Source organism: Fusarium pseudograminearum, chromosome 1 (genome assembly GCF_000303195.2).
Source record: "Fusarium pseudograminearum CS3096 chromosome 1, whole genome shotgun sequence".
In the NCBI taxonomy this organism is placed as follows: Eukaryota; Fungi; Ascomycota; class Sordariomycetes; order Hypocreales; family Nectriaceae; genus Fusarium; species Fusarium pseudograminearum.
In genome coordinates this window covers 8,619,999-8,634,548 of record NC_031951.1, presented here as the reverse complement: position 1 = coordinate 8,634,548, position 14,550 = coordinate 8,619,999, and the positions used below count along the sequence as shown (strand labels likewise).

General features: G+C 49.5%; 6 protein-coding genes across 6 annotated transcripts, besides 1 other annotated feature; 4 read left to right on the top strand and 2 right to left on the bottom strand.

Annotated features, from left to right (window-relative positions):
* Positions 1-1,132: 1,132 nt before the first annotated feature.
* FPSE_00365 (uncharacterized protein) lies at positions 1,133-2,289 on the top strand (the record flags this gene model as incomplete). The annotated part of the gene is made up of 2 exons (XM_009253485.1): positions 1,133-1,461; positions 1,521-2,289. The coding sequence occupies 2 exons, from the start codon at positions 1,133-1,135 to the stop codon at positions 2,287-2,289; spliced, it is 1,098 nt and encodes a 365-aa protein (XP_009251760.1).
* A 422-nt stretch (positions 2,290-2,711) lies between these two features.
* On the bottom strand, positions 2,712-4,175 carry FPSE_00364 (uncharacterized protein; the record flags this gene model as incomplete). The annotated part of the gene is made up of 1 exon (XM_009253484.1): positions 2,712-4,175. One exon carries the CDS (start codon positions 4,173-4,175, stop codon positions 2,712-2,714), a length of 1,464 nt encoding a protein of 487 aa, XP_009251759.1.
* A 1,179-nt stretch (positions 4,176-5,354) lies between these two features.
* Positions 5,355-7,149, top strand: FPSE_00363 (uncharacterized protein; the record flags this gene model as incomplete). The annotated part of the gene is made up of 4 exons (XM_009253483.1): positions 5,355-5,405; positions 5,486-5,573; positions 5,669-5,907; positions 5,968-7,149. The coding sequence occupies 4 exons, from the start codon at positions 5,355-5,357 to the stop codon at positions 7,147-7,149; spliced, it is 1,560 nt and encodes a 519-aa protein (XP_009251758.1).
* Positions 7,150-8,212: 1,063 nt separating this feature from the next.
* On the top strand, positions 8,213-9,434 carry FPSE_00362 (uncharacterized protein; the record flags this gene model as incomplete). The annotated part of the gene is made up of 2 exons (XM_009253482.1): positions 8,213-8,969; positions 9,031-9,434. 2 exons carry the CDS (start codon positions 8,213-8,215, stop codon positions 9,432-9,434), a joined length of 1,161 nt encoding a protein of 386 aa, XP_009251757.1.
* Positions 9,435-10,009: 575 nt separating this feature from the next.
* Positions 10,010-12,186, bottom strand: FPSE_00361 (uncharacterized protein; the record flags this gene model as incomplete). The annotated part of the gene is made up of 2 exons (XM_009253481.1): positions 10,010-11,676; positions 11,730-12,186. The coding sequence occupies 2 exons, from the start codon at positions 12,184-12,186 to the stop codon at positions 10,010-10,012; spliced, it is 2,124 nt and encodes a 707-aa protein (XP_009251756.1).
* Positions 12,187-13,673: 1,487 nt separating this feature from the next.
* On the top strand, positions 13,674-14,550 carry FPSE_00360 (uncharacterized protein; the record flags this gene model as incomplete). Its single annotated transcript, XM_009253480.1, has 2 exons — positions 13,674-13,989; positions 14,045-14,550. The coding sequence occupies 2 exons, from the start codon at positions 13,674-13,676 to the stop codon at positions 14,548-14,550; spliced, it is 822 nt and encodes a 273-aa protein (XP_009251755.1).
* Positions 14,322-14,360: a repeat region.

The following is a 14,550-nucleotide window of genomic DNA, read 5'->3' as shown; positions in this document are numbered from 1 at the left end:
ATCCTCTCAATCATCTCTCAACTCGCAATGCGGAAAGTGTGGCGATGAAATGAATTAGGGGCTTGCTCCTGTAAGAGTGTGAGTGAGTGAATTAGTCAATACAGTACCTCAGCGACTCGACTACGGTGTTCGCAATTGACGATAGATCCAAAATCTACCCTAGATCCGTCACATCCGCGAATCCAAAGTTTATCTGTTTCATATCTTGGCTATTTGCGCTACGTTTCATTCAGTTGCTTGAGTGACATGCCAGACCAGTGTTAGCTATATCAACGGTTTATGCGGCCCGTGGGCATGGTACAGTAGCAACCCAGAGCTAATCATTCCAAGGATGGATTTCACGCTCCAAGTTCCCTCAACTTATCCCTCGAAAGCGAATAATCTAATATATTGATTCAGAGCTCCCTGTCGACAAAGCGATTGTCCTACCGCCTACGGCCATGGAAGGATTCTAGAAATTGCCCACGGTAGCCCAGCATATCGGATTCGGTCACTTATATTAACCACCTGGATTCTGCATCAGTCTTGACCACTTCCAGAATCCCGACATCTTCTTCCATCGCTCAACTTCCAATCTCATGCGTCTGAATCCTTGCACAATCTCGGAATTGTCGGCCGGGAAGCTGTCAAATCTCCACAACTAATCCTGAAACCAAATTCTCCTCATTCTCATTTCTCGCTCGTTCGGTCCAGTCTTGCCGTTCCTTGCTCCTCACACCAGTTCCAGAGCCTCTTATTAGTGGGAGATCTGAGTCCGTCCCTGATATGCTGACTAGCTCGATCCGTTGCACCACCATCTGCTCGCCTCTTGACTTACATGATCCTTCACGGTGTACCTGCACTAGTGTAGATGCAGGTCGGTTGAACTAACGGACCACTTGAAGGAATGTGCTCATGACATCCAGACTTTGTGGTAAGTAACGGCGCAGCAGAACCTAGCCATGTAGGACCAGGGTTTTGAGGTATGTATATAAGATGGTGGCTTACAGCTCTGGCTTCTGCTTGTTGGATACCCAAGCACCCGGTTCTGATTCCTTCACTTCATTCCTTCATTCCTTCATTCTCTCTTTTAACTTATATACACACACTCTCTCAAATACATTCATTTCAAACCAAGCAATATTTTGCCACCATGCGTTCTTTCGCTCTCCTCGCCCTGGTCGGCCCTCTCGCCGTGAGTGCTGCTTCTGGAAGTGGTCACTCTACTCGATACTGGGACTGCTGCAAGCCTTCTTGCTCTTGGAGTGGCAAGGCCAAAGTCAGCGCCCCTGCTCTGACTTGTGACAAGAAAGACAACCCCATCACTAACCTGAACGCCGTCAACGGCTGTGAGGGTGGTGGTTCTGCCTTTGCTTGTACCAACTACTCCCCCTGGGCTGTCAACGACGACCTTGCTTACGGTTTCACTGCTACCAAGCTTGCAGGTGGCACTGAGGCCAGCTGGTGCTGTGCTTGCTATGCGTATGTTCCTGTTACTCGGATCAATCTTTACAGCTCTTCGTGCTAACTGTCTCTCCAAGTCTCACTTTCACGACCGGTCCTGTAAAGGGCAAGAAGATGATTGTCCAGTCCACCAACACTGGCGGTGATCTCGGTGATAACCACTTCGACCTTATGATGCCCGGCGGCGGTGTCGGCATATTCGATGGATGCACCTCTCAGTTCGGCAAGGCCCTCGGTGGTGCTCAGTACGGCGGCATCTCTTCCCGAAGCCAATGTGACAGTTTCCCCGAGCTGCTCAAGGATGGTTGCCACTGGCGATTTGACTGGTTCAAGAACGCCGATAACCCCGACTTCACTTTCGAGCAGGTCCAGTGCCCCAAGGAGCTCCTCGCCATCAGTGGCTGCAAGCGTGACGACGACTCTAGCTTCCCTGCCTTCAACGGCAACACCACTCCCAGCAAGGCTAAGCCCAGTGGCGAGAAGACTGCTGCCGCTGCCCAGCCTCAGAAGACTGAGCAAGCTGCTCCTGTTGTTCAGAAGCCCTCTACCAAGCCTGCTGCCGAGCCCGTTGCTACTAAGCCTGCTTCCGTGAAGCCTGCTCCTGTCAAGCCCACCAAGGTTGTCAACAAGCCCAAGGTCACTTCAAAGGTTGGTGGAACCAAGACTCGAGGAAAATGTCCCGCCACTAAGCCTACCAAGCCTGCCGCCCCTCAGAAGTCTGCTGTCGCTATTTACCACCAATGCGGTGGTTCCAAGTCTGCCTACCCCGATGGTAGCCTCAGTTGTGCTTCCGGAAGCAAGTGTGTCAAGATGAACGATTACTACTCTCAGTGTGTCCCCAACTAAATGGTAGATCCATTAAATAAGTGTGGTGAGACCTCCAGTCTCATAGAAGGGGACTTTTCTTACGAGAAGGCTTGTTGATGTATTCATTGGCACCCTGTACCCGGTGCTTGACCCTTACTACACCTACCTTCTTCTCTGTATATATTTTATATAGATAGCCTTTTGTCAGTGACAAACTAGCTATCAAAAATCAACATATTTATTCACACAGGGATCCCACACCTTTCACGAGATGTGTCTCCGTTCACAAATGTTGATTTCTTAGTATGTTACAACAGGTGAAAACATATGTTGGTTGATCTAAATGCTTATGCTTAATTCTACAAAAGTCCAATATATGCTTGCTGTTAGGTTCCAATTACGCCAAGTAGCCCTCATTCCAGTGCGTCAAATCATCACTCTTTTTGAAATATCATTTCGGTCTAGTATAAGCAAATACCACCAATCTCGTCATCCATGGTCCATGATCCTGCAAGACCTTTGATCTCCACATCTTCCGTCAAGCTCACATCTTGTGGAAGAGTCTTGCCGAGGAAGAAGTCATTCTTACCCTCGGTGTGCGTCTTCCTCTTCATGAAGCGCCTCGTCCACTCTTCAACCGCAGGCTCGCCTGTCTCATCTCTCGCCTGCTTCAAGAAAGGAATCAGGGCTGTGCCACCTGTGCCCTTCTGGTTATCCTTATTCTTGCGCGATGCAATAGCAAGGTTGACCTTGTTTCGGGTAACCTCGGGACTCCTTGAGCGACTACGGGCGCGGACTTGTTTCGAGGGGTTGATGATGTAGCGGGTGACGATGTTGATGTGCTTGTCGCGGAATGCACTGAGCATAGCCAGGCATGCATCGTACGCAAGACATAGCTGCTTGTCGGATTGATGCTCCTCAACGTACTCACGGATGTTGGCTACGCTAGACACATCGTTGAGGAATCTCGCATGAGGTCCGGGCATGTAGCGTCTCATCTCCATGATGAAATTGTGTCGGTTGGAAGCGCGACCGCGATCAGAATCGGAAGATGGATCGCGAGACTCGCCTGTTGGACGATGCTCAATTCCGAGAATGACATCAAAGAATTGGATCAAGCTGCTTTGAGCGTTGCTACCACCACTGTATTGCCGATATGTCTCCTCGCCGGAACCATCCTCGTAAATCACACCGTTCGGGAGGCCAGCCTCAGCCATGTTCTTACTTCCAGCAAGGAAGGGTCGAATACGGTGATAAAAGATGGTAGGGTCACAGCTCTCATGCATCCTTTGGAGAATAGTTGTAAGGTCTGTCAATCGCTCTGCAAAAGTGCGTAGACACCGAGTGACGGCCGCAGTGTCGCCATGGCGGGCAGCAGCAATGGCTGTCAACATAAGAGGAATAATGGGAGCTCCGCGGGCTTCAATAGCAACAGATACGAGGTAAAACCATGATTCATCGAGGGCTCCAGTATATGTGTTGAGGGTGGCGAGATTCTCAAGGTTGTCAATGTCCTCGTCAACGAAGAGCGGTTTAAAGTTCCAGAGACAGACGGCGGCATAAGTGGCGACTGGCGGTACTTCCAGGTGCTCTGAGATTTCTAGAAATGGAACTGATATAGAAGCTGGCAGACGGTCTGATGGTGAATCACCTCCCCAGATATACCCATGGGCCATAAAACCTAGCAGCGAATAGGCGCGGCGCCACTCGGCGTCATGTTCAAGACCGATAGTAGAGAGGACTGGTAGTCTGTCGACAACACCGCGCAGCCTGCGACTGAGAATGAGAGCCTGTAGGTTGGCGGCGATAGCCTCCCACTTGTTGTAGTAAGGATCCGGCAGGCGAGTTAAAGGTAGAGTATCCGGAAGGAAGCCATGGGTAGGAGAGATGCCGTACTCGGCTAGAACTGGGATAGAAGGAAGCATTGTGAAGTGATTCCTGAGCTGATGAGTTGACGTTTTGTATGAGGGAAGACAGAGAGAAGATTTATGAAACGTTGAAAAGATCAAAAGATGAGACAAGAAGACGCCGGTTTCCGGCAACCGGAGGACGGAAGAGTGGGGCCGCTCCGGTAGATTCAACAGTAAATGGGGCGGGCGGGCTTTCAGAGGTTTGGTCTGGGGTAGTAAAGAAGCCAAGGCCGGTAGTAGTTGAAGGAAGAATGGAGATGAAAAAGAAAAAGGTCGGAAATAGAATTCTGGGGAAAGACTCCGAGTTGTATCAACTGTCGCCTCTAATAAATGACTCTTCGTCCGCCTCTTCCTATGTTTTATCGTACTAGTTTTTGCGGCGAAACGGTTGAGTAAAGACTATGATTGGCTGATTCGGTTGAGTGGACAGTCATGGTGCGGGTTTAATTAGCGCGCATAATAAGTTTTTCTTCATTACTTTTACTAACATGCGGACTGATTGATAATGCCAAAAGGGTTGCGGAGGTGTCGGCTTCTTTGCGGACGGTCTTGGGACTTGGGGCTGGGTTGGGTGGTCTGATCGGGTCAGATCTAATAATCACTCCGTCTTCGGCGGTTAAGGATGAAGATGCGAGATGTGCACATATGGTGAAATTGCACGTGAAACTACACATAGAAGGTAAGTATTTTGAGAAAGTATTTAGAGTTTATCTGACAGCAGCAGCGTGTTGTTTAGTTGCAGAGAAGACTCTGAATGGTCAGTTCTTACCCTGTAGATAATATCTGCATGTTATATTAAATTGAAAGAGTAAAGGTCAGTCAAGCTGAAACTATCTGTATTTCAGTCTGTCGTCAATATACACTCGTTATTTAAAGCAAATTATTTTCTGCAGAAAACATGATCTGCAGTTGACAGTATCACATTATCAGAAGCAAAACATTACACCCTCTTTGAATCTTCACGACCTTAACTTATTCCCCACCCCCACTAGTTGGTCAGATCGTTTTAGGAAGGTGCGAGGTACGTACCTCCATTACGTCGGTCCCGGGCATGGACGCACGAACCATCAACCAGGGAAGCTACAACGACCCTCACAGGTCAACTCAATCGGGTGCGAATAGCTTCCTCCTTCGTCATCACTCACCTCTCGATATATAAACATACCTTCCCACGATAATAGGGCCATAGATACGATGCCCGTCCAGCAGCATGTGCTGAACTGGCTTTACAGCGTCCTCACCAGCGTATGTATCTCTTAGAGACTCTCCAACCCCCGCTTGTCATCCATCACCAAGTCCACGGCTAATATCGACGCGCTCAATAGGAATACCACGATGTGAACCGTGCCTATAACGATGTTGCGCAAGCCCTTGACCGTTTTTCCTCTCTATCGCCTCGAACCGATGTACATAGTACGTGACTATTCTGCCCTACGAGAGCTACCAGAAGCTATCGCCAGGCTCGCGCTCTCTAGCAACCTGTCGCATTCGGATATTGACCTCACCAGCCTTTTCGAACGGCGCCAATGCCCTACTACTTCATCTCTCGGGGACGCTCCCTGTAAACTTTCGCGGAACCACATACCGGTTCCCATTATCAATATGGGTACCACACGCATACCCACGAGAACCACCCATGATATACGTTGTGCCGACTGAGACGATGATGATACGGCCAGGGCAGCACATTGATCCACAGGGCTTCGTATATCACCCATACCTAGTGGGATGGGCTGAATTCTGGGATGTATGCTGCTCCAAAAGCCACTGCTATTTGTGATGTGTAGTTGCTGACAAGCTTATACAGAAGTCCAATCTTCGGGACTTCCTAAATATCCTCACCGACGTCTTTGCAAAAGAACCTCCAGTTGTGGCTCGACAACCACAGCAAGCTCGACCGCCTCCTGCGCAAGCTACCCCGACACCTCCTCCCGTCCCGCCTCTGCCTCCTGGCATGGCGCCGTCCTCACGACCTGCGACACAGGATCCGCACTCTTCAGAACAGCCGCGCCCACCTCCTCCACCCCCGAAAGCCCCCCAGAATGCATCTCCCGCGCCAAACAGACCACAAAGCGGGCCACCCTTGCCTCCAATTCCAGGACAATCTCCTGCGCAGTCTAATCGGATGTCCCGTTACGATTCAGCTCCTCCCCTGCCACCCCAGGTTGGAAGTCCGAGTGCACAGGATCCGCGATTACCTCGCCCTCAAGAACAGCATCCGACTCGTCATATGCCACCTGCCGGACCGCCAATGGCTGCGCAACCTAGATACATGAACGATGGCCAGTCATTTGCGCCTCCATCACAACAACAATGGCAGCAAATGCCACCACAGCATCAGCAATATCAACAACCTCCGCAGCCCCCGGCTTGGACTCAAGCTGCTCCACCACAACCCAGTCCTGCGCAACCACCTCCACCTCCTGATCTGCTTGACGAACCCCTAGAGCTAGCATTGCCAAATAATACAGTAGCGGCGCCTCCAATCCCGCCCAATCCGGAGAAGGATGCGCTTTTGCGACAGTTAGCTCAGACACTGCACTCGATCAGAATGCGTAGCAAGCAGCAGAACGACTCGAGCATGGCGGGCCTACAAGCACAAAGGACAGCAATGTTGTCAGCAATACCTGCTTTTCAAGCTGAAGGCGGTCAATTAGCGCAGCTTTCAAATGTACTGACATCGAACTCTAATATTCTACACGATGCTCTTCATAAAGCGGATGCGGTCATTGAGGGATCCAAGAGCCACCCTGTGCCAGACGTTGACGAGCTGCTTGTAGCCCCTACTGTGGTTGCAAACCAACTTTACACGCTGGTGGCAGAAGAGAGAGCTCTGGGTGACGCCATATTCATGCTCGGCCGGGCTGTAGAGCGCGGGCGCATTACGCCAGCAGTATTTGCCAAGATGACAAGGCATCTCGCAAGAGAATGGTACTTGAAAAAGGCATTAGTGCGAAAGATTGGCCAAGGAATGGGCCTGGCCGCGTGATCAATCACGAAAAGAAATTGACTGACGCAGCTCCATTGCTAAGTGGTTGGAGTTTTGGTATTGTTCATGTAGCTGGCTTTGGGATTGCGCATGGAGGGGAAGTGACATGCACTTGGCGAGATCTGACAGCTACGAGGTGAATTACGACATACCTTGCTTTGAAACAAAACCAAAGGATCAAGACATCCTGCTAGCTGGGGGCTTGCGAAGTCTATCTCGCGATCAAAAGCCATCCGCACGGTTCATAGGTTCTGATACGATCCGGGCTGCTGGGCACGTGGGAAGATGATATAGCCTGAACGATCCAGACCAATGTGGATGGCTCCCCTTGATCTCAAATACATATCGCATTACGACAGTTTGCGTGCACGGATTCAGGAACGGAAAAAGAAACGAATCCATCGCCTGTTCAGCCATACAGCGCAGAGCGCCATTGCCAGGGCCGTTAGAGCACACCCATTCCCAGCTCTCGGCCTGTCAAGATATGCACGGATCGATCCCTGAGCAGCAATCAAACAGAACGAGTCTAGCGGCCAAAAGAACAATACTAAGCCTCAAAGCCACAAAATGCAAGAACAATACTAAGGCCAGCCTCTCCCCGCCGCCCTTGGCACTCCTAACTTGATTGATGTGATGTGATAGCTTCTTTGAAATGCACTTAGTCTGTTTACTTACTCACATTCTTCCCACCGCTGACAATATCCTGACTAGATAGACTAGTGTTTGTCTTCAAGACCGTTTCCGCCTGTAGTAATCTTGGCTCTTTTTTTCACTTTCCTTTCTTGTGATCCCTTAATCATGTTGCCACCACTTGCTCATCCTCTCAACGTCAATCTTGTCCTGTCACAGCTTGTTAAACCAAGATTATCTCAAACCGTTCCCGTGTCTTCTTACCACATATATCTTGAGCTCAGACCTCTCACATCTCCGTTCATTGCGGCTTCTTTAACTATCCTTTCATTGCCACCCATTGGAGTTGACATCATTTAGATAGTCCATCGCCAACAACAACGACCCTTTTTCTTCTCCTACTTCGACTGTCAGTCGAAAAGCAGATACCACCATGTCAAAGGAAGCCTTTGACCCGTTCACTCAGAACGTTACTTTCTTCGCTCCCGATGGAAAGACGGAAATCAACATCCCTGTAGCTGCCATTGACCAGGTGCGCCGCATGATGGTCAACACCACCATCAACTATGCTACACAGCTCGGGGCCTGTCTCATCATGCTAGTCGTGATCCTTGTCATGGTCCCCAAGGAAAAGTTCCGCAGGCCTTTCATGATCCTCCAGATTGCCAGTCTTGTCATTTGCTGCTGTCGAATGCTATTGCTCAGCATCTTTCACTCATCGCAATTCCTCGACTTTTACGTCTTCTGGGGCGATGACCACAGTCGCATCCCGCGCAGCGCTTACGCTCCCTCGGTGGCTGGCAACACCATGTCACTCTGTCTCGTCATCTCGGTTGAGACAATGCTCATGAGCCAGGCCTGGACAATGGTCCGACTGTGGCCCAATGTGTGGAAGTACATCATCGCCGGCATCTCACTCGTTGTGTCCATCGTGGCTATCAGTGTCCGACTCGCATACACCATCATTCAGAACAATGCAGTTCTCAAGCTGGAGCCGGCGTTCCACATGTTTTGGCTCATTAAGTGGACAGTCATCATGAACGTCGCCTCCATCTCTTGGTGGTGTGCCATTTTCAACATCAAGCTCGTCTGGCATCTCATTTCGAACCGTGGCATTCTCCCGTCTTACAAGACTTTTACCCCAATGGAAGTTCTCATCATGACCAACGGCATCTTGATGATCATTCCAGGTTTGTGCCCCCATCGCTTCACCAATCCCTCAAAGAACTTTGGACTAATCTAGTACAACAGTCATTTTCGCTTCACTCGAATGGGCTCACTTTGTCGACTTTGAATCAGCATCTCTGACTCTTACGTCTGTCGCTGTGATCCTCCCTCTCGGCACTCTCGCCGCCCAGCGTATCGCCAGCAGCGCACCCAACAGCGCCAACTCGACCGGCGCTTCAAGCGGGATCCGTTACGGCGTCAGCGGGCCCAGCTCCTTCACGGGCTTCAAGGCACCCAGCTTCAGTACCGGCACCACCGACAGGCCTCACGTCTCGATCTACGCCCGGTGCGAGGCCGGCACGTCATCTCGCGAGCACATTAACCCTCAAGATGTGGAACTCGCCAAGCTGGACCCTGAAACTGATCACCATGTTCGTGTGGACAGAGCCTTTCTTCAGCGCGAGGAGCGAATCCGTGCTCCTCTTTAAGCGGTGTACAACAATTACTTGCTTCCCTTTTCACTCATCAAAAGTCGTATTTTGGAGTTAAGCATTCTACAAGTTTCGATCAAAGACCTCGAATCAAAAACACCAACATCTAGCGTGGCGCATCGGCAGATCCTCAGTTACACATTGTTTTCGTTTCTTTCCATGGCGAACCGCCTCGATACCCCAAACAGGCCATTGATGCTCGAGATGACTCGCGTCTTATCTTACTTTCACTACCCGATTTATTGCTGGCTCGCATGGTCTCAAATCGAGGAAATACTTTTCATGTTATTGTTTTTTCTCTTTAGTCAAAAGATAGTCTAGCGCTCAAGCGCACCGTAACGATGAACAATACATCGGGTTGATAACCATTCCTGGCCGTACCAATTGTGATGTCAAACGTCAAACCCCCAAGTGACATTCGTTAGTGGCAAATGAAACAGTAGTGACAGTGATGTAACTGATTGACTTAAATACTGTATAACAGCTTCAATCCAAGCCCGAGTCGCACCAAGACAACATACCCAATGGCTTACTCGTCCGCCTTGGCCGAACTCGTGTGATGAGGCATTTATCTACTCACTGCGACCGCCTGAGATCTTCCTGACTTTGTCCTTGCACATACTGACAAGTCGTCTCAGTTCATTCGCACGCACTGGCATAGGTTGCTCCAACAAGCAACGTGCCTTGGAGATAGGGGGGCTCTCTTCAGACAGACTTTTGAGATTGTCCTCGAGAAGTTCAAGTAACTCAAATTCTGTTTCAACATCTGGCAAGGAACGTCGGTTGGTAGCTCGAGAGAGGGCATGCTTGGTGCGAGAGAATCGTCTTTGAGGTTCGGCGAACAAAGGAAGGGGCGCTATACCTAAGCCAGCCTCACCATCAATATTGAAGCCCGTTCGAGTAATGGAAGCTCGAGGGAAGGACAAAGGCTTTTCCAGCACAAGAGGTGATATTTCATCGGTGAGAAGAGTCTGCTTGAGGATAGGATGCAATGGAATGGGATCAATGGTGTGAGGCGACAGGGGTTCCTCAGTTGCTGCCGTAGCAATTTGTTCTTTTTGAGCCACTAGACTGGTATCAGAGCTTTGCGTGGAGTTACCAACATCTCTCGAACTTGTAGTGCTCCATTCCGATGGTGTCCTTCGACAAGACGTAGATATTCGCCGTAATTTTCCCCGAAACGATCGGAGGGGGGCTATAACGGAATCCTTTCGCTCATGCTCACGAGGCTTGACAAAGGTTTGTTGGCCATCAATTCCCACGTGGAGAGCATTAGGAACCGAATTGTGGCGATCCAATGACTCAAAAAGACTGATCTTTTGCTTCAGAGGTGAGTCATTTTTCTCTGTGCTCCGACGTCCAACTGAATTTCGAAGTGATCCCTGTGGGATACGGCTTTTGAGCCCAACCTTTGGCGTTTTTAAAACATCCGACTCTGACGAACTAAAAGACTTCAGTAACGGAAGTTGCGAAGGTGAAACTGCCGCTCCAACTGTAGTGGGAACGGACTCGTGACGCTTCCTGTTAATAAGCGCAAATGCAACTGATGGTTGCTCTTTTGACTGTTCAAGTCTCTTGCGAAAGCCTGAGATTTTAGAATGTGGCAGCTTGGGACGGCTTGTGTCGCTTTTACCCCTAAGCTTGAAGGACATCAGGCCATTTTTGCTGAAGGGAACCTGATCGAATGCATCCGGAGATGCAAGAGATTTGTTTCGGGTGCTTGAGGTCCCCCCATATACTGTGTTAGACAATGAAGATGCTATCTTTTGAGCATGGCGCACCCATCCGTGGTGCCGGTTTTCCTCAGTTGAGGCTTTCCTTTGAACAGCATCATTGCAGCGTACAGACTTAAATTTGACATCGTTTGCCGATAGTCTTTTATCTATTTGTGGTGACGCCTCAGTATACTGGGACCTTATGTAGCTTGGGCTTGCATCTGGCGCAGTTGTCGTTAGACTGCTACGCTTGAACGACGTCCATGAATCATCCGGCCGATTCAATGGGGATCGCCACGTTACGAAAGGATCGTCGGAAGCGAGAAGGGTCCGGGGCGAAGGGACAAACCGAGACGTCGGAGAAAGTGTCTTGGAAGCTGTGTTTGACTCTTGATCTGTTGGATCATGATCCGCGGAAGATTGCTCGGCAGAACGTCTGCTCTTGAGCGATCTCCAGCTTTTGGAATGGGCCAGTCTCGACGGTGGCCGAGGAACTAAAGGCGCACGAGGAGAAGGCGAGAGTCCTGAATACACTGTCATTAGATGCGCGGTAGAGACATACCAAACTTGTTCTTACCATTTTGCTGGCTTGCTGTCTCGAAGATCCTCCTCCTCTCTGCCACAGACTTTTGCCGTGATTTTACATCAACACTTTTGTTTGGTGTAACGGGTGGTTTGGTTCCAAAGGTTTGCGCTCGGCGGGCAAGAATGGGCTCTCGACTTGAAGTAGTGAAGCGATTGGATGAAAGATGGCTATCGATTGAGCATCTCTCCCGTGTCTCTATAGTCTCTTGAGATAAAGGCTTCGGTAATCTTGATGGTGTTTGTCCAGCCACAGAGGAGGACGTGATGGCAGTAGGGGGCTTGGTGATTGACGAACCACGAGGCGAACTGCCAACCGAAGCCACAGCATTAAGGAACTCGAACTTGGAAACAAGCTGTGACAGTTTACTACTGGTTAGACTGCGAGCTTCTGAACTCTCTGATATAATCTTGCGAGGCGAGGTCGTAGACGATAACAGCGGCGAGGTCATGTTGCTCTGACGGGAGCAGATATCCCCGAGTTCTTGTGCAAGTTGAAACGGTAATACTGATTGGATAAATCACTCTGTGATGCTTGAAGACGAAGAGAAAGTGTCTGTGCTGATGCCGTCAAAGTCTGTTGAAATGATGTGAATGAGCTGTGCCCGGAGTGACATTGGAGAAATAGCAATTGCGTAGGTAGCAATCGAAGGTTGATAGTCTTTGCCATAGATGGCAAGAGCGTCCTATTGCTGGTTGAGGACTTGTCAGGGAAGGCGTGATCTTCCACTTTTCAAGATTGTATGACATGATGACTGGTTGCGCTTCAAGCGAGGTTGAATGAAAGTATGCAAAATGTAGCTTGACACAGAGCTGAAGTGATAGAGACGTGGTATCATATCCAACCCGTAGGTATTGATCATGTCGATTTCTATGCAGCCCGTATCATAATGCCCTTGGACAGGCACAGACTAGCCTTGAAATCCCTTCCTGTCTAAAACGTACACTGACTCCAACTAATGTACAAGTGATTCGATTAAATAATGCACAGATGGGAGACGGATGATGGCGCATCCCTAGCTCCTGAACTGATTCTCTTCCATTTCCACGCAGATTCTTTGGTTGCATATCGTTACGGCGTTATTTACTGGCTGTCAAGAGGTCAACTCGATGTTTGTTAAAGTCTTGTTTCGTAGGGTCGACTTACGGAGGCAAAAGGATCTCGCCCCAAGAGCTGGACAGGAATGTCACAACAACCTATTGCATTTTGTCAGTACATGGAGTTCCGTCAAATCTCTTCTCGTCTGAGATTGGAACAAGACCAAACATACACCAAAGAGAGCGATGCTGCGGACGACAGCGGCGTTCTCGGGAGAGGTAAGAGCGTCATAGGTGGAGCCGACAACGCCCTTGGGAGCACGGCGAGATCGAGGCTCGACGGAGATGCGCTTGGGGGCCATTGTGATGAAGTTGGTATCGGGTTCGCGTAGGGAGTAGGAGAGGTCTAGCGAGTCGATAAAAGCGTACGCGCGGTTCGAATGAGGCTGTTGACGTCGTCGTTGAATTCGAGGGAAATTTTCGGATACAGCTCAATTGAAGCTTTCGCTGATAGTAGATAAGGTCACATGATACGCCTGTGACGAAAGTGGTGGTACAGAGTTACAGGTGATTGTGCCCCACCAAGACCATCACCAACACCTTCAATACCATCGACAATTCATTATTAAAGGCTTATAAATTAATTGATCAAATTCTTTGTCATCGTGCTATCCTAGCAGTCAAAAATCTATCCCCATTTCTTTGCATGACTCTTTGACATTTTGTATTGGCTCGAGGTTTATTGGCGCATCGACAAACTAAGTTTAGTGAAAGACAGTGTAAGACCGATATTGCTTCACGTCTAATCATCACCTTTATCCTAATCAACCACATCTCTCTCATCTTTCTCTCACTAAACACTCGCATCATATTAAAAAAGAAGGGGACACGCCAATTTAAGATGGATTCCCCAGGACCAGGCGGATTCTTACCAGCCCCTGGTGGCCTTCCATCACCAGCACCTTCAGCAACCTCATCTTACGCAAACAACATCCAAGGCCTTCCTGCGCCAAGAAACAAGGCACTCAAGGCAAACTCCAGCAAGGAATTTATGGTTCGAAGATATGCCGAAGAGCAGCTGATGTTGGCTACTCGACGCTACGTCAAGAAGTTTGGTAGCGCTGAACCAGACGATTCAGTTGTAGGGTATAAGAGGTTCGGTGAGGTTTGCAAAGACTTGGATAGCGTCATTAACGTTCTGTGGCGATCAGGAACCCGTGAGTTACCCTGAACCCCCAATTACACAAGTCTGGTACTGATCAAGTCTCGCAGCCACACTACAAATACCTTTCTTACTACGTCTCACGAGTGACTTTACTCGATATGTCCGGGGCTTCCCGCCTGCACCAAAAGCATCATTCGCCATCCTACGCAAACTTGATCACTGCTTCGCTAGTCTTCTTTCAGGTCAAGATGTTGAAACTCACGAGACACTGCCGGGTTTCGAGAATGGGTTGCGAGGCGGCATGACAACTACAGAAATGATCAGATGTCGAAGTTTGGTTGACCAATGTCGCGTATTAATGGTCGAGGTCATGAGAGACCCCGCAGAAGAAGACGAGGAAGACGAAGATGAAGAGGGAGGAGACACAGATACAGACACCGATATGGACATGGACACAGACACGGAAACACCGGCAATCAAGGGTTGGGGCAGTGTGGAAGACGACGACGAAATGATGCTGCAGCTCGATGCGGCGCGTGTCTTTGAAAGGACAATCGTACAGCTCAACGAAAGACTTGGCGATCTAGAACCAATCCAAATGTCTGCCGACTGA